This window comes from Onychomys torridus, chromosome 1, assembly GCF_903995425.1.
Source record: "Onychomys torridus chromosome 1, mOncTor1.1, whole genome shotgun sequence".
Lineage (NCBI taxonomy): Eukaryota > Metazoa > Chordata > Mammalia > Rodentia > Cricetidae > Onychomys > Onychomys torridus.
In genome coordinates this window covers 68,590,455-68,609,909 of record NC_050443.1, presented here as the reverse complement: position 1 = coordinate 68,609,909, position 19,455 = coordinate 68,590,455, and the positions used below count along the sequence as shown (strand labels likewise).

Sequence of the window (19,455 nt, the reverse complement as noted above, 5' to 3'; positions counted from 1 at the left end):
CTTAAATTACCCCTCCCTCTTTTTTTTTTTTTTTAAGACAGGGTTCCCTGTGTAGCCCTGGCTTTTTGAGAACTAGCTTTGTAGACCAGGATGGCCCTCGAACTCAGAGATCTGCCTGTCTCTGCCACTGCCTCTGCAGTGCTGGGATCAAAGACGTGCCCCCCCACACTTGTTACCTCATCTCCATGATGGCCATTCTGGTTGTTCGACTCCCTCTTTCTTCTCCCAGAGCTCTCTCTGTCCGTAAGTCCCTGCTATACCTCTGGCCCAGCTGTTGACTGTTTAGTTCTTTATTAAACCAGTCACAGTGACACATCCTCACACAGTGTAAAGGAATACTCCACAACATTGTGGTCATTAGTGAGTGGTCCTGTTTGCGTGGCTGATGGTTTGAGATTCAGGATATTGTGTGCATTGCTGCCTCACTGCTCATTGCCCTCAGAGCCTGTGTGATGGAGCTTCCGACCCTTTAGGCTTCCAGTTGTGAATTACGCTACCTTAAGCTTGTGCGCATTTCTGTATGGACTTAATCTTTTCATTTCTCTGGTGAATGAACCCAGCTGTAGAGTTGCTGGCTTACCTGGTATCATGTTTAACCTTTTGAGGAACTGCGAGTTGTTTGCTAAAGTGGCTGCTGGTTTCGATTCCCTCTAGCAGTATAAGGCCTTCTGTGTAGTGTGAGGTGATGTCTCAGTGTGGCTTTGATTTGCATTTCCCAGATGGCTAGTGATACCAGGCTTCTTTTGATGTATATCTTCTATTAAGAAATGTCCTGCTGCTGGGAGTGCAGACTTGTGCAGCCACTTTGAAATCAGTATGGAGGTTTCTCAGAAAATTGGGAATCAATCTACCTCAAGACCCGCTACCTCTCCAGGGCATATACCCAAAGGATGCTCCATCCTTCCACAAGGACACTTGCTCAACTATGTTCATAGCAGCTTTATTCATAATAGCCAGAACTTGGAAACAACTTAGATGTCCTTCAACCAAAGATAAAGACACAATGGAGTATTACTCAACTGATAAAAGCAATGACATCAGGAAATTTGCAGGCAACTGGATGGAACTAGAAAAAAATCATCCTGAGTGAGTTAACCTAGACCCAGAAAGACAAACATGGAATGTATTCACTTGTAAGTGGATATTAGCTGTAAAGTAAAAGATAATCATTCAATGGAACACAGGCCCAGAGAGGCTAAATAACAAGGAAGGCTTAAGAGGGAACACAAGGATCTCCTTAGGAAGGGGAAATAGAACAGATTTCTTGGGTGGACTGGGGGCGGATAGGGTTGGGAACAGGAGAGATCAGGTGGCAGTGGGGATGAGAGGTGGGAGGTGGTGTGAGGGAGAATATACTGGGAGAAATGACTTGAATTGGGGGGGTCATTTCAGGGATGAGGTGGAAACCGAGTTGCAATGGAAAATCCGTGGAATCTATGAGAGTAATCTTAGCAAAGATTCCTAGCAATGGGGAACACAAAGCCGGAACCAGCCATCTTCTGAAACCAGGCAAGGCCTCAAGTGGAGGTATTGGGACACCAACCCAGCCACAAAACCTTTGACCTACAGTTTGTCCTGCCCACAGAGTGTTCTAGGACTGGAGCCAAGCAGAATTGTCATCAAAGAGACCAGAGAGACTTCATCCAGCAACTGATGGGAGCAGAAGCAGAGTCCCACAGCCAAACATTAGGCAGAACTCAGGGAAAGGGGGTGGAAGGATCTGAGGAGCCAGAGGGGTCAAGGGCACCAGGAGAACATGGTCCACAGAATCAACTGACTGAGACTCATGGGGGCTTGCAGAGATCAGGGAGCCTGTAGGGGTCTGACTTAGATCCTCTGCATGTATGTTAAGGCTGAGTAGCTTGATGTTCTTGTGGGATTCCTAACATTGGGAGTGGGGGTGGTCGCTGACTCTTTTGCCTGCTTGTGGGACCCTTTTTCTTTTACTGGGTTACCTCATCCGGCCTTGATGGGATTGTAGATTGATGGGATCGTAGATGCCTGATCTTATTGTAGCTTGCTGTACTGTGTTTTTGGTTGATGTCCCTGGGAGGCCTGCTCTTTTCTGAGGGGAGGCGGAGAAGTGGTGGGCCTGGGGAGAAGGGAGGTTGGAGGGAGAGACAGGGGTGGGGTGGGGTGGGGGGAAGAGGGGGAACTGTGATGAGGATGTAATTTATGGGAGAAGATGAGAGGAGAATAAAAACAAAAAATATCAGTTTGTCGTTGGATTGCTTACTTTTTAGCTATTGAGTTGCAACTGTTTTTAGATATTCTGGATGCAAGCTTTTGCATCGACAATTTGCAAATATTCTACCATGTTCTATATATTTGTCTCACCACTTTCTTGAGTCATGTCTTTCAGAACAGAAAAATATTTTGATTAAGGCCAGGTCATCCTCCCCACCCCCCCTTTTTGACAGCATGTTCCTGTACAGTCCAGACTGACTTTGAACTCACTGTGAATACCAGGATGGTCTTGAACTTGTGATTCTCTTTCCTCAGTTTCCTGAGTGCTGAAAATACAGATATTGCCTGTCTCCTTTTTAGTAACCTTTTGTTGAATGTGTTTTTGGTGTCATGGTTAAGAAACAGTTATCAAGGGGAAACTGTGATTGGTGTGTAAGATAAATGAAAATATTTAATAAAAAAGAAGAAACAATTACCAACCCAAAGGTTCACTCCTGTTTTCTTTAAGAGCTTTATAATTTTAGCTTTTACATTTGAGCCTTTGTCTATTTTGAGTTGATTTTTGTATAGATTGGAAATACAGGAATATGTTTTACATTTCATCCTCTAGATACTTATGACTTACTACTGCATGTAAATGCCATTGACCTTGTGTCCTGATCCTGATTCATGACTTTGCTGCTCTCATTTCTTCTAGGAGTCACTGGTACATTCCTTAGAGATTTCTAAAGATGTCACCTGTTGATGGGAAAGCTTTATTTCTCTTCCAGTCTGCATGTATTGTCATCATTCTTGTCTTATTGTGTACAGGTTCCTAGCCCTGGTCCTGATGCTAGCAGATGGCACTCAGTGTTTTACCATCATCTGTGATGCTGTAAGCTGTAGTGTTTTTATGTGTGCATCATCAGCTTTATAAAGTTCACATTTAGTCCAATATGTTGAGGACCTTTATCATGAACAGATGTAGTAATTTGCTGACTGTCTTTTCTATATCAATATGCTCTTGTGGTTTTTCTTTGGCTTATTTATAGTGGTTTTTTTTTAACATATGAATGAGTTCGGGATTGTTGATGATGTTATCTACATCTGGATTTCTTAACCCTGGAAACATTCACAGATTTTCATACAGAAGAGTTCTTTATGGGGAAGACTGTCTTGTGCCTGAGTCCGTACATGCTATTGGCTCTGTCTTCTCCCTCACCTTTGGGACAGTCTCTGGATAGTGCCAAATGTCCACTTGGGGTAGCTAGTCCTTGTTGAAAACTAATGATCTGTTTCTGGTCAAATTCATTGGTCTAAGTTTATCATTTGTTGAGGAAAGTGTGAGACCTCCAGCTATGGTTTTAAATTGTCTCTGTCTTTAAATGAGTGTCTACAATGGGTTTATCCATATGTCCTTTTGGTATGCGTCTCTCAGTATGGTATGGTCCATGTCAAGTGTCCTCTTGCAGTTCAGGTATTTTCTTGTTGTGAAGTGTCTTTTTCTTAGCTACACAGAGTCTGCTCATAGCATTACCAGTCATGATAGCATAGCTGCTTTTGCCCCTGAATGCTGACTGGATGTATGGTCTATGTTTTTAAATTCAGTTTCAAGCATCTGTGCTTTTCTTTGTGTTAAAGGTTTTTGTTTTTGTTTTTGTTTTTTTTCCAGATAGCTTGTAGTTGAATTTTTAAATAGCATTTATTCTTGACTTTTAATTAGATCATTTAGTTTATTAACATTTGGTTTATTTTTTGATGGGGTAGGTTAGCTCTGCTATTTCATCATTACTTTACATTTTTTTGTGTGTTTGTGTTTTTTCTTCCTTTGGGTTACTAGTCCACTTTAAGACTTTATTTTATTTATTTATTTTTGCTTGCTCTGTCACTAAAGCATAGGCCTTTAACTTTCCAGCTTCTCAACGTTAATATTTCACCACCTTGCAAAATGTAGAAACCTATCTTGGTCAGGTTTAGAGGCTGATTATGCGGTATTTAAGTTATAACTGTTCATCTTCTACAGTATTAAGTGGAGTTGAACTACAGTGATACCAAAGTCAAAATGTGTAAGGAGGCAGCAGTGTTAACATTCAAGGACACGAAGAATGGCTGTTTGGACGTTAAATGATGGTGGGATTAGTATTCTTAGTGTTGTTTTTTATGCTCACTTTTGATGGGTGATTTTTTTAAAAAAGCTTTTTGCTTATATTTCCTTTAAGAGGGCTTTTTGCATTAATGTTTCAGTCTTAGTCACCAGTTAGTCACACAAGATTCCTGCTATTACAGACTATGGTCTATTTTCAATATTAGTTGAAGTGGTTTGTTGTTTGTTTGTTGCTTTAAAAACAATCAAATACTTTATCTTCTTTTTTAACTGCCTTTGTTACCAGAAATTTTGGGAACTCCCACTGAGTCCTGTGACAGTCGGGCTCCACTTTGGCATTCTTACTCATTAATGAAAGAATTTAAGGACAGACTGCAAAGGAAGTTTGAGGACAATTTTATTAGAGTTTAAAAGAAAAACCCCAGGTTAGGCAAGCTGTAAACGTCGGCAGCTCCTGGAGGAGGGAGATGGAGAAGAATGGGAAATCCATACAGTTTAGGTTAAGTGGATGTGGAAGTCAGCCACTTAGCAGACTGCAGCCAAATGCAAGGAAGCCGAACATTAGAGAAAGCCTGAAAAAGCCCAAAGTATCAGAGAAAGCGTACCTAGGCTCTGGCCAGCATCTGAAAGAAGACAAAAGAGAAGGGACAGTTATGCCTGTAAGATGAGCTGACCCCACAGAACCTCTTGGCTGTTTATTTGTAGGGAGTGCATTATGGGGAGGGAATTCTGAGAAGGAAAAGTACATTAGTTCATTAAGAATGGTATTCTTCCTTCTGTTTCTTTAGTTGAAGGTGAAACCACTTTCCTAGGGATGCTTCTGCCTTCCTGAGGGGTGGTACCTTATCCAGGTCATTGCCCCGCCCAACCACAAGGGTCTCTATCTAGACCAGAGACTTTATTCTTTTGGTCTGAAGGAAATAGTTTTTCCTTAATGGGCTCTTACTGTTACTTTGGTATTACAATGTGGCTGAGGAAGAAAAATCAAACTTATACGTGATAAGATTTTTATATAATTGAACTGTGTGAAATCTATTGATTTATTTCCATTGTTTACTAGGTGATGAGATTTATGATACTGGGAAGTAGCTCTGCAGGGTTTTGTGTTGAGAGCTGTGTGTGCATGCACAACAACTATACCTGGTTGGTTCTGTTCAAATTTCCAAGGTCCTTTGTTTTTGCTAGCTAGGAATCAAACTAGGGCTTTATCTGTGTTCACCACTGAGCTGTGTTCCCTGACCAAGTTTTAGTTCTTTAGTATTTGAAGCCTAGGGGCGTTTTAAAAGCAGTTGTGCACTTGTTTTTGCTTTCTTGTGTGTGTGCGTGTGTGTGTGTGTGTGTGTGTGTGTGTGTGTGTGTGTGTGTATAACTTTAAAACTAAGGAAAGTAGATATTTTTATCTCTTTATGAGATGCCTTTCTTTGAGTTTTATTTTAAAGAAATTGGTTCAGTGCTTACCTAGAATTTTGTAAGAGTTAATGTAGTCACCAATTTGCCCTGAATAAGTGCTGTTTATGTGTTTTCAGTTTAAGGTTATATTAAACAGCAAGAGCCTCGGTAACTTATAATTTATAAAAGTGAAGTTTTACAAACTTCAAAGTCATTATTTTCCGTACTGAAATAAAACATGTTATTATTGTTGTTGTTCCAGGAGGAAGATAGACTTGAAACTATGGTTTTAGTTCAAAGAGAAAATTAATAATCTGCTGGTAGAAGCAGTCAGTAGGGAGCCAGAAATGTGATTAGATTCAGAGGAAAGGTGGTAGTGAAGTAAAGCTGGAAGTTTGTGTGCACACTGACATAGGAAGGCCCAGGAAAGAGGCTGTCTGGGGTTGAATGCTAAGAAACAGAGTGCAGCTGAGTCCTACTTTCAGTATATATTAGATTATCTTTGAAATAGTAAAAGAAATGAATAGAATGTGTAGGAATAGCACTTGGTGCTTTTTTTCTGAAATAGTATTATTTGTATTCCCAATTCTTACATTTTAGAGCTTTGGCTGTGAAAACTTTATGATGCACACACTTGGATTTCAGATGTGTAATTAATTAGTTTTGCAGTTGTTGAGATACCATCATAGAATGTGGATCTCTTGTCTGCATTTTCTGTATACACAGTAGGTACCTGCAAATGTGTCTTTATGTTCTTCTCTGGCCTCCCTTCTGTCTTCTCCCTGCCCCTGCTCCATCTTCCTCCCACAACCCATGTCTGTCAGTCCAGCCATCCTTTCAGAGCTAAGCTTGCTTCACCGTTTAGTTTCTTAGACCTAGGAAGAGAGGGACCCTGAGTCAGAGTCCTAATCACATCACTGTGAGCTTCTGAGAGAGCTTTGAAGTTCTTTCCAGGGCTCCTTTAAAAACTTGTGCCACAAAGAACTGGGTTCCTCTTAGCTCAGTTGGAAGCCTGGTAATATCTAGCTTACCCCAGGAGGGCTGTTAAGAAGGGGCCTTTTCTCTCTGACTCTAGGAAGTGCCTTGTGGTCCAGAAAGAAGTTATTCTGATGGAGTTTTCTTTCTTTCTTTTTTTTCAGAATTGCTGTGGAATTTGCTTTGATATTTAGTTTTACTTTGGATAAGGTTAAAAACCACAGTGTGCTTAAAGATGGATTAAAATGAAAACCACTCTCATTGTAAGCACACTTTTGGGTTGAGTTATTAAGCACTATAGTAGTTAAGAAACATGTAAGCAGACAGGACCGAGATGAAAAGAAGGATGTAATATGCAAATCAGAGTTTGGTGTGCAAGTTCTTTAGACTCTTGTTTCCACAAGGTGTTGCCACCAGCCTCTGGGGTGCTTGTGGTGCTCAGGGGATTCTGTCACAGAGCGGGGTCCTGCCCTCTTCATTTAGACTGAGAGTCTGTCCGGCTCGTTCCTATACCTTTCAGGGGAAGAACAGGGTAAACGTTCACTGTTTGGGAACTGTTTCTTTGTTTCTGCTTTCTTTCCTTCTCTCTTTGTTTTTCAGATGTAGACAGGCTTTATATGTGTATTTAATATTAAGATATGTATGTATTTAGAATTGAGAAGTTAGGTTGTTTTTGCTGGCTCCTCAGTAACCGCAGTTAGGGAATACATTATCCATTATCATTCACAACCTCGGGATAGGCTAAAAATATGTGCAGTAAAGTTTCAAAGTGAAGCACTGCTAGTCTTTCACTGAGAAATGATGATAGCACTGTTAAAGATACCACTGTTCAGGATTTGGGCAGGATGTTTGGGTAGTTTTGAATCTGCAAAGTGTTACAGAGATTTGGTTTCCTTTTTTTTCCTGTAGGTGCGTTGATGTTGTGGTTGCAGGGTTAGTTGATGTGGCAGTGGTTTAGTATAGCTACTAAAATTCTGTGTGCTAGCTTAAGAGATTTCTTCCCATCAAAGGGGGAGGGGGAGGGGGAGGGGGAGGAAGAGGGACCCTGTCTCAGTAAAAAAAAAAGACATTAGGAGGGTGAGTGGGAGGTGGGTGACTATTGGCTTAGTCTGACCTTTGAGTAGATGCCTAAGAGGGAGGAGTTATGGTTGCTGTTCTTTAAAAGCACTCTTCTTGATGACCTGACCTAAAGTCCTCGGGAAGCCCTGAGGCCATGGCCTAGAAGCACCAGGAGAAAGGGGTTTTTTGCAGAGCCCACTATGGTGGTGCCTCTCTCAGAACATCAGGACTCTCTGTGGACCTTGAGATACTTTAATTCTCAGGACTCAGAGACTTAGCAGGGACCTTTTCTAAAGGTACCTGCTGCCTTACTAAGCTCTCTGGTCCTGAGTACACACAGCTCCCACACCTAGCCAACTCTTTGGATCTGAGCCATTGTCCCCCAAGTGGTCCAGGATCATCTAGAGACAGAGGCGATCCTGATCACGAAGGCACCTTCTGAAGAGTGAGGAGTGGACCAGGACATCTTGAGAGAATGGGCTGAGTACCCAGAGGATGGGACCCTTGTTTTCTTTTCATTTGCTGGTAACTGCTAGGGAAGCCCTGGAATCCCAGAATGACCTTAGTTGGAGGGAAGGCCTGGGTCCTCTAGTGACTTCTGCCACCTTTGCCCTATCTGGCCTTGGGAATGAGGAGTTGGAAGAGAAATATGTAGGTTTATTTATTTATTTATTTATTTATTTATTTATTTATTTATTTATTTATACTCTTTGGGGCCCCACCACCCAGCTCCTAAATAAATACACGGAGACTTATTCTTACTTAGCTTGGTTTATTTCTAGCCAGCTTTTCTAACTTAAATTATGCTGTATCTCTTTAATTACAAGTTTGCCTCTTGGCTTTTTACTTTTATTCTATATATATTTCCTTCTTACTGTGCTGTTATCTGTGTGGCTGGGTAGCTGGCCCCTGGTGTCCTCCTCTTCCCTTTTTCTCTTTATATTTATTCTCTCTGCCTGCCAGCCCCACCATCCTTTCTCCTGCCTACCAATTGTCCGTTCAGCCCTTTAATAGACCAAGCAGATATTCTAGACAGGCAAAGTAACACAGCTTCACAGAGTTAAACAAATGCAACATAAAAGAATGCATCACATCTTTGCATCATTAAACAAATATTCCACAGCATAAACAAATGTAACCCATCTTCAACTGATCTTCCACACAGGAATATGATTACCTCTTAAGTTCTCAGTGATTTTTTTTCATATGTGTCATGTGGGAAAAAAGCCCCTTTCCAGAGGCAGGGACACCACTTTCCGAGAGAGGAAGATAACTCAGGATAGTGGGTGCAGAGGGCCCAGGCCCCCCTGTTGATGTCCACTGGGCTGAAAATGAAGTCAGGCCGGTAAGTGCAGAGGCCTGGGAGGAGGAGTGGAAGGACTATGTCAGCTTGGACAGATAAGCTTCTGGGTTGATTTTACTGCTTGTATGGGCTGGAGATGGTGTGGAAATTTGTGGCTGTATCACTTATGCGTGTAAGCAGCCAAACTGTTGTGATCTGGATCTTCTTAGTCTGGGTGGGAGTCTGGACAGAGATTGCATGGGCGCTGGGCCCAGGTGATAGTACACTTTTTGATTTCCTGCTCCTGACTTTGCCTTCTTTTAGAGTTTGTCTACAGATGGGCTGGAGGTTTCCAGTGGGATTGAATGACCTGTTAGGCTGGAGGCATAAGACCACTTGGATCACCTTTTGGCTGCAGTCTCCAGCCTTGCATTGTTGAACTCTGCTGAAGGATAACTGGCCATTGCAGCAGCTGGTAGGATTAGTTCAGTGGGCTTGGCTAGAGTTGTCTTCAGTCAAGCACAGGACTAATAGACAAGGTAATGCACCTATAGCAAGTGGGTGCTGCTGCTAGTGGAGGAGTAATGGCCTGACTTTTGACCATGTTTGGGATTCCTGAGGATGATTAAAACCATTTTCATGTGGTGAGGTTGAAGGTGTTGAGCTGAAGGTCTATAGGCAGCTGGCAGTGATGGTTCATCCTGATTAAAAAATCATGATCCTAGGCTGAGGAGGCCCAGAAGAATTTTGGGACTTTGTCAGCAATCCTAAAAGGCAGAGGAATATGAGTTGAAATGAACCACAGAGAATGAGCGGCTGTTCAGTGATTGAGTTTCTGCCCAGACTACAAGATGACCTCAAGTGTAGAGGACCAGCTCCCACACTTATTTGCCCCAGGAGCTCTTGAGGAATGAGGGATAAGAGACTTGAAGTAGAGAAGAGACAGAGAAAACACAAGATTGTAGTTGAAGTTTTCCTGTGTCCCAGCCTGTCAGTGGTCAGGACAAATCTCTCTCACCCATCAGTCCTGCAGCCGCTGAGACCCAAGTAGACACACAGAAGCTTATATTAATTATGAACTGTATGGCCTAATGGCTCAGGCTTCTTGCTAGCTAGATCTTACATCTTAAATTAACCCATTTCTATAAATCTATACCCTGCCACGTGGCTCATGGCTTACCGGTATCTTTACATCTTGTTTCTCATGGCGGCGGCTGGCAGTGACTCCTGACTCAGCCTTCCTGTTCCCAGCATTCTCTTCTCTGCTTGTCCTGCCTATGCTTCCTGCCTGGCTACTGGCCAATCAGCACTTTATTTATTAACCAATCAGAGCAACACATTCACAGCATACAGAACATCCCATAGCACAGGATAAACTTGGGATAAACATAGGATAAACTTCTGGTGTATACACCTTAAACTTAAATACTTTCTTCAACCATGATGCATCAATATCAATAGGTTAACATAATAATTTCTACAAACCTACTCTCAACCTGCAAACTTACTTTCAGCCCACAATTTGAGTCTTTATCCACCAGCCCAGAACTTTAGTCCAAAGGTCTATTTATAACCATGCCAAGGGGTGGAGCAAAAGACCACCCTCTTGCTAGTTAGACCCTTACAAACACCTGGTGCTCAGGCCCGTGGTCCAATCAACCTCTTATGCAGTCCTGCTGAGTACAGCCACTAGGAAACCTAGTGGGCTCCAACAGGTCCCTCTTCTTTATATTTTAAAAGAAAAATTCTGATGCAACAAACTTAAAGACAAATAGGTTAACGTAATTCTAATACTAATATTGCTATTCATAGTTACAATTTTCTCAATCTTACATGTTAAAGCAAACTTTTAATATTTCTTGCTAACAAAACATAGGATAAACTTCTGTTGAATACACCTTAAACTTAAATACTTTCTTAAACCATGGTGCATCAATATCAAAAGGTTAACATAATAATTTTTACAAACCTACTCTCAACCTGCAAACTTACTTTCAGCCTACAATTTAGAACTATACAAAACATAACATTAATTCACTCAAGTAACACAAAAATATTTTTTAAATTAAATATACTGAGGAATATTAACACTCCCCTTTTATTTAAAAAAACCAAACAAACCGAACTTCTCTATTTAAACAGTTCCATTATTACATAAACAGTTCTATAAGTAGTTCGTAAGTCATCTCTTTTGTTAGAGTCTATATGCATAAGTAAATTCAAACTGTCCCATTGTAATGAAATCATTACTATCCATTTTATTTTTTAAGTTCAAAAGTTCAAAAAGAATTTTGGTACCATTTTTAAAAGTTCCTTAGAGCACTCATAGTCAGGGCCTGGCTTGTCAGCTGCCCTTAAATCTGTGTATAGCTGTCAGAATCGTAATGACTGAAGCCAACAATTCCAAATAGAAGTCCCACAACCAAAACTTCTCAGTTCAAGCAAGTCTCTCTGAAAACTCTGCTTTCAGCTACTGCTGTGCTTTGCTGTCTGTAGCCTTTTGTAACCAGTCCCGGACCAGGCTAGAGAGCTCTCCTCATAGCCACCCGGCCTCAAGGCTCCTTCAGCTGCCATGAGCTGAAACTGTGGCCTTCCCACGGCAACCCCGGCTTTGGAAGGAAAACCCATTCATTACCTGCACCGCTGACCGTCCAAGTGCTCAGCAGACTGGTCCCGGAATCCTTCCTCCTCTGCTGTCCTGTTGCATGGCTGCCTCGCTGTTGGGAGCTCTGGCTGCAGTCAGTCTCTACAGTTCCCACCGAGCTTCCGACTGGCTGTTCAGCCTGAGGGACAGATCTCACCTCCACAGCTTACTGCTTTCCAACCTTCTCAGCGGCCTCTGGAAGCAGACTGAACTCTCTGCTGGTCAGCATGCTGCTCTGCTTGCTCCTCATTCCCCTTCCCCAGGTGACGCAAACCAATGGGCTTTCTTGACCATTCGCCTTTCTCTTGGTGTAGTGTGTCCAAGGTTGCAGAATCTTGCGGTTTACCTTTCCTGCAGCGTGGCATCTCTGCAGGGTTTCCCAAACTGCTGCTTGTCCTTAGCCTCTCTTGTGATTTAGCTTCACAGCCGAAAGCCTGCCGACTCATGCGGATAGTGCTGGCCTTGGCGTGTGCTGCTTGAGACGCTATGACGGTCGGCGGGTCTCAGCAGTGGACACTACTTTCTGCTGCTCCTTCCTGAAGCTGGCAGTCTCTGGAGCTGCTTCTTGCTATTATTGGAGGTTTCTGGAACTGCCAAGTCCATAGTCCACTGTGGACATTGCTCTCCACGTCCAGGCTGGAAAAACCTACTCTAAATTACTTGTTTTCACCATATCCTTAAACCCAAGGCCTATATATTCTAAACTTACATTTCTCTGACTCACTTTATACTAAATCTATGACCTATTTAAACCTACATTCTATAAATAAATTTTGTTCTACACCACCTTACACTTCTAAGGTTTTCCTGCACTGTATTGTTACACTCTACACTCTACCTCCCTTATTTTTTTATAGACAGTAGGGGAGTGGGGGGGGGGGGGAGAGAGAGAGAGAGAGAGAGAGAGAGAGAGAGAGAGAGAGAGAGAGAGAATCTATAGAGAGAATTCTAACACTGTAGCCATGTGGCGGCATTTCACTGCCTGCCTATACACCTGAGAATAAAATATGTTGCCTTCACTTTTCAGTTCCTTATAGGCATGCCTACACTCGCAATGCCCCCTACAGTCCTTTCGCCAAGTCCCTGGTCCCTGTTCATGGTGCCATCTGTGGGGGACCAGCCTCCACTATTATTCACCCCAGGAACTCTTGAAGAATGAGGGTTAAGAGACTTAGAAGTAGAGAAGGGACAGAGAAAACAGAGAGAAAACATTGGGTAGATGTGGGTGGGCCTGGATCCTTATCCATCAGCCCAGAACTTTATTCCAAAGGTCTGTTTATAACCATGCCAAGGGGTGGAGCAAAAGACCTCCCTCTTGCTAGTTAGACCCTTACAAACACCTGGTATCCAGGTCCGTGGTCCAATCAACCTTTTGTACAGTCCTGCTGGATACAGCCACTAGGAAACCTAGTGGGCTCTAGCACTCAAGGAAGCAATGGATATTGTGATGTGTAGCCGATGTAAAGGAAAGTGTTAGAGATTTGAGATGACCATGAATCTAAGAGAACCAGATACTGTGCTGAGTGTAATAGTCTACATCCATCTAGCTGAGGAGGGAGATTTGGGCAGATTCAAGCATGTTGGGCCTCACAATCAGTGACATTATACTGATGAATGGAAAGATCTATGACATCACAGAGTGGGCAGAATTCCAGCATGGGGGAATCTCCTGGATATGCACAGAGTTCCATATCACATCTCAGTTGGCTCTTGGGGACCAGGTACCAGTGGTTGGCAGACGGCCACCCCAGGATCCCCTCCTGCTGACTACACGGCTACTTGAGCTGGGTCTTTCAAGTCCCCCCCACCCGGATGTCCCGTGGGAACTTCTTTGCAGCTACTCATTGTGGCCCGAGGGCCATTGCACCTCCCAAACTCGACAGCACAGCACTCCAGAGAGAAGACAAACAGAAATGTCAGAAGGAAGTGAGGCTGCCCTTCTAGGGTTGATACCCCTTATCCTCCTCAGATCAATGTCAAGAGTTGAAAGGGTTGTGTTCAGCACGGGAGGGAGTAGCACTTCTTAATTTTTAAGTATTTTAAAAAGGGGAAATTTAAAGTTGTACTTCCAGTACTCATAGGAAGTCCCTCGTCCTTGGTGCCCGGGAACTGATCTTGTCTTCTGACAATACCAAGGACACAGGAGGTGGCCAGAGCAAAGCCTCTGGGAGGGCCTGGACCCTGTCCAGTCAGTGTGTCGCTGAGGTGTGCGAACTGAGGCTGCCCCGGCATCTGTCTGCCTCTGTCTTATTTGTACTCAGGGCGGATGGCCTGCATGCCTTTTACCTGAGCACATCTTAACTTCTCAGCTGTTGCAGGGGTCTTCCCTCTTCACTCTGCCATACCAGCCAGAAGAGACTATGAAAGCATAGGGCCCTAATTTTGGAGAGACAGATTTCGGAGTAGAAACAGAAAATTTGCTGTACTTTTCATCTTATGGGTAAATCACCTAACTTAAGGCTTGTTATTGGATGGCACAAATTAATAATTTTTAAAAAGCCCTTGGGTAAGGGAGAAGGATAGAGGAGTTTCCCAGAGGCCCTCTTGTGAGCTAAGGGTTTATATTTTAAGTTCAAATTTTATGTACATATCTGTTCAAAGCCAGGGGATTATCTTTCTGTAAACATTTAATTGTCAACTTGAAAAAAAGCAACCTTATAGATCTTACCATGTCTTAAAACGTTAAAAGGTTGTATGTGAATGTGTTTGCGCACACATGCTCATGCATTGAGGTTCGAGGAGAGCTTTCAAGGGTAAGTTCTCTCCTACTCTGAGGGACTGAACTCACGTTTTCAGGATTGGTGCCAAGCACCTTTACCTGCTGAACCATTTCTCAGTGATTCATATCTACATATACACATACTCATGTGTGTATGTATGTGTAAATACAACTTGCTGAATTTGTTTAGCATTGCTTGTATGTATGAAATATTAAGGTTGATGACTTGGTATTGGCTAACCAGTTAGGGGCCCATCCCTGGGGAAGACTGATTCTCCCTCTGCCAGTAGTTCTTAGTTGTCTGTAGTTCTGTTCTTGGTATAGGGTGAGGCCCTTTGAGTTCCTCCTTCCACGTTACCATGTCTATTGGTGTTGGCCTTGCTTGGGGCTTATTCACGCTGCCATATTGTTGGATTCTTATGGGTGAAGCATGTCTGTCATTTATAGTAACTTTCCCATTTCTCTGGCCTTTACAATCTTTCTGTCCCTTCTCCCATGATATCCCTTGAGCTCTAGTACAGGAGTTGTGTTGTAAATGTAGCCATTGGGACTTGGTACCACACAGTCAGTTGCTCTCAGCATTTTGACCATTTTTCTGTAATGGTCTCCATCTATTGCAAAGAGGAGCTTCTTGGGCGAGGGGTGAGAGCTACATAATCTATGGTATGAGAGTATTTATAGTGCAGTTAGGAATTAGGCTGGTTTAGTTAAGCAGCAGTAATAGGTTCTCCTCTGCGATCCATGGCCTTGCCAGCCCTGGGTAGTTGGCTCGGTTCCTAGTGTCAGGCAGGCTTCCGTCCTGTGTCATCAGGCCTTAGGTCCAATTAGGTAGTTGTTGGTTACTGCCAAGATATGAGTGGATCATTTATTTTCTTTTGTTTTTCGAGACAGGGTTTCTCTGTGTAGCTTTGCGCCTTTCCTGGAACTCACTCTGTGGTCCAGGCTGGCCTCGAACTCACAGAGATCCGCCTGGCTCTGCCTCCCAAGTGCTGGGATTAAAGGCTTGCGCCACCGCCCTCCACCCCACCCCCGGCTTTCTTTTCTTCCATTCTTCTTTCTTTCTTTCTTTCTTTCTTTCTTTCTTTCTTTCTTTCTTTCTTTCTTTCTTTCTTTCTTTCTTCTCTTTCTTTTTTCTCTTCCTTTCTTTCTTTCTTTCTTTTTCTTCCTTCCTTCCTTCCTCCCTCCCTCCCTCCCTCCCTCCCCTCCCTCCCTCCCTCCCCTCCCTTCCTCCCTCTCTCTCTCTCTTTCTTTTTTTAGCTGAGGATCGAACCCAGGGCCTTGTGCTTGCCAGGCAAGCGCTCTATCACTGATCTAAACTCCCCAACCCGGCTTTATTTTCTTTAGACAATTTTATGTTTTAAAAAAAAAAATGTCAGCATATAAGTGCTGTGGGATAATGCTTTTAAACACTGGTTTAAGAAAACGCTTATTGGCCAGTAGCCAGGCAGGAAGTAGAAGTGGAATAAGAGACAAGGAGAATTCTGGGAAGAGGAAGGCTGAGTCAGGAGATGCCAGCCAGCTGCTCAAGGAGCAACATATAATGGGACACAGGTAAAGCCACGGAACATGTGGCAATATATAGATTAATAGTTATGGGCCAATTTAAGATATAAAAACTAGCTAGCAAAAGGCCTGAGCCATGGCCATGCAGTTATAAGTAATATAAGCCTCTCTGTGTTTACTTGGTGGACGTGAGTGGGAGAGATTTGTCCTGACTGCCGGCAGGCCAGGACACAGGAACTCTTCCAACTCCATATAAATAATTCTGTTCCTTTATTTTAATGATAAAATACAAGGAAATGAAAGGTAACTAGAACTCTTTTCCTAAATTCATTTCAGCAGTTTTAAGTTACCCTCTCAGTGTAGCTTTGGAAATATTAAGAGTTTTAGCTATTTTAAATAATGAACACTCAAGAATGTATATCATAATGACATCAAGACAGTTGCATACATAATATCGATATGTAGATCTGGCATGATATTTACATGTGGGTCCTAAACATGCTTGTCATTCAGATCTGAGCAAGGTTTTGAAGTTTTGATTTATTGTTTGTGCTCTGTCCCCGAATTCTTCCTTATTTTGCATGAAACCTTTTCTCAAATGCACTGAAAGTTAAATAAGTGATCTAAAAGCTGTCATTACCTTTGAGATTGTACCTGAGGTCTTGTTAAATATGTTTGGTAAAAACATCTTTTTCTGTAGCTGAATTTAGAGAACTTTCGTCTTTTGGCAATAGAAAGTTCCTTTGCTCATGACTGCTTGCTAATAATGTGATAAAGATCCAGGTGATTTAGTAGAATTTATAATCAGTTACAAATTGATTATTATTGTCTATATACAAACTGAACAATTGCATTCATGCAAAATAAAAAGATAATCTGATGCTTTGATAAAATTGCATTTAGTCAGAATTGTTCTGGCCTTGACTTTTTGGCAAGGTAAATTTTTAAGAATTTCTTCTTACTGAATTTTGGATCCTCTAGCACAGTGCTTCTTAACCTTCCTAATGATGCCACCCTTTAGTACAGTTCCTCATGTTATGGTGATCCCCAATTGTTAAAATTATTTTGTTGCTAGTTCTTAACTGTAATTTTGTTAGTCATGAATCATCAGGTAAACATCTGATATGCAGGAGATAGCTGATATGTGACTATTGTGGAAGGATCATCTGAGCCCCAAAGAGGGTTGAGAACCACTGCTCTAGCATAGTCAGGCTATACTAACTCCTGTCTGAAGTTCTAGCTACTCTGCAGGGTTGCTTGAATCCAGACATTTGGGAATCAGCCTGCCCCATATAGTGAGACTCCATCTAAAAAAAAAAAAAAAAAAAAATCTCTGACATATAATAAAGATTTTAGTGGGTTTTCTAATTACAACAAAGCAATACTACTTTAAAATATTTAATGACAAATAAGTAGAATCTTATTATTTATTATACTACTAGAACTACTAAAGAATCAATGTAGGTTCAACTCAGCACATTAAAAGGATAGTTCAGTACATTCTGCCTATTTTCTAATGTATTTGTATGTTTTTGGACCCCTGGTAGATTTTTTGATAATGATAAAGTGATTATAAAATCAGATTACAGCTTAATTTTTCTTTTTTTAAAATTATTTGCAGGAGAGGGCTGCTCACAATTTATATGGCCAACTTGGTAAGTAAAGTTTTTTTTTTTTTTTATTTTAATGGAAGAAGGAAATCTTGACTCTGAGACTGTTTCCTGTATGTTTCAGGGGCTAGTGTTGAATGGCTGGGAGAGCTTAATATCATCTAGTTCATTTCTGTCGCAGAGAATTTCACTTATTGGAGAAGGAAATTAACTCATTGCCATATGCCCTTTGCAATTCTTCTTTTCTAATTTTAGATCTTTGTTGGGTTACATGATGGCACCTGCATATCCAGCTCTCTCACCCCCTATTTAATTTTGTATTTTCCTATGTTGTTGTTTTTAATAGGAGAAATGATTTAAGGATTAGTTGTCATGATAAACCTTTAATATTAAAATAGTAGCACTACTAATCTAATACTAATAAACACAAGTATATTAAGATAATCATCTAAATTCTCAAAGAATGAAATCAGTGTCATGTGGTCTGGATTATAGTCCACATATAATCCAGATGCTGCTACCATCTTCACCTGTTTACCTTTTTAAATTTTTATTATTATTTATTTTTATTTGTATTTTTATTTTTTTGTGGAGCTGAGGATCGAACCCAGGGCCTTGCTCTTGCTAGGCAAATGCCCTACCACTGAGCTAAATCCCCAACCCCCACCAGTTTACATTTTAAAAGCATTTTGTAATAGTTAATAGTTGATAGACACCATTAGGTAGTTTTACTGAGAATATTTTTTTCTGGAGATAAGCTCCTGAGTTGTGTAACAAGACCATCCATTCCAAGTTATGTTTTCTGTTACCTTGCTTGCCAATACCTGGCAAAAGCCTCTTCAGGAAGGAGTGGTTTCTTCTGGCTCTTGGTTTGAGGGCACACAGTCTGTTACACTGGGAAGGGCATGGCAGCAATGCTGGCAACTGCTCCGTCACAAGGCATTTACTGTCAGGAATCAGGGAGAGATGGGTTTTGGTATTCAGCTTGCTTTTTCTCTTCCTCATTTTGATTCAATTCCTGACCCCCAGCATACGAAATAGATTTGCCTTCCTCAGTTAAATTTCTCTGGAAGCATCTTCGCATACACACTCAGAGATACGCCTCCTAACTGACTCAGATCCAGTTGTGCTAACAGTCCATCACATGTAGAAGTTCATTTCAGTGATGAAACAGTTCAGCACCATGCTATTTGAGCTGACTGTGCTGGATGCCGCTAGCTTTACGTTCATGGAGTCTACCGTCTAGCGAAGGAGTTCCAGTGAAGTCATAATGAATGCAAAAGACTGAAATGTAAACTCTGTGTGCCATGGGAGGTACAGTAAGAGTGGCACCAAACTGTTGTGCAGGAGGGAGGCCTAATCCTTTTTGTGTCATTCTGTCCATATCTGCCCATGTACAGAGACCTTCAGGGTCCATGTGATAGGAGAGATGTCATGTATGAACAAAGCCTAGGGACTGAAGTGGGCTAAGTTATTTAAAGATATCTACTGTAGGAACTCCAGTGTTCTAAGCCCTCTCTCTCTCTCTCTCTCTCTCTCTTTCTCTCTCTCTCTCTCTCTCTTTTGTTTTTTGAGACAGGGTTTCTCTGTGTAGTTTTGGTGCCTGTTCTGGATCACACTCTGTAGACCAGGCTGGCCTTGAACTCACAGAGATCTGCCTGGCTGTGCCTCCTGAGTGCTGGGATTAAAGACATGTGCCACCACCGCCTGGCATTCTAAGCTCTTTTAATTGCAATGAATAAGAAGTTCCAGGACACTAGGAGAACAGAGACCAATTAAAGGATTAATTTTTGTCTTTATTCTTTTTGAACAAAGAATTCTACTCTGTAAGCTCTGTCCAATCAGGGGCTTTCCCTGTTTTATGTCTCATTGTCTTATAACCACCTAGGCAGAGTCTGACTTGAGTAGAATTTGAGAAGTATATGCTGAATTAACAATAATTTGCTAGATACAGAATTCTAAGCTGGCAGTGACCTAAAAATAATAATCCCATTTTTGTTCTGT

At 41.9% G+C, this 19,455-nt stretch overlaps 1 protein-coding gene across 2 annotated transcripts in view; it reads left to right on the top strand.

Moving 5' to 3' along the window:
* Nucleotides 1–19,455, top strand: part of Tmem135 (transmembrane protein 135) — a 200,322-nt gene that overhangs the window by 31,232 nt on the left and 149,635 nt on the right. For both annotated transcript variants that reach the window (XM_036202441.1, XM_036202449.1), the window contains exon 4: nucleotides 17,463–17,496. In XM_036202441.1, the coding sequence (XP_036058334.1) occupies nucleotides 17,463–17,496 (34 nt within the window). The remainder of the gene's footprint in view (nucleotides 1–17,462; nucleotides 17,497–19,455) is intronic.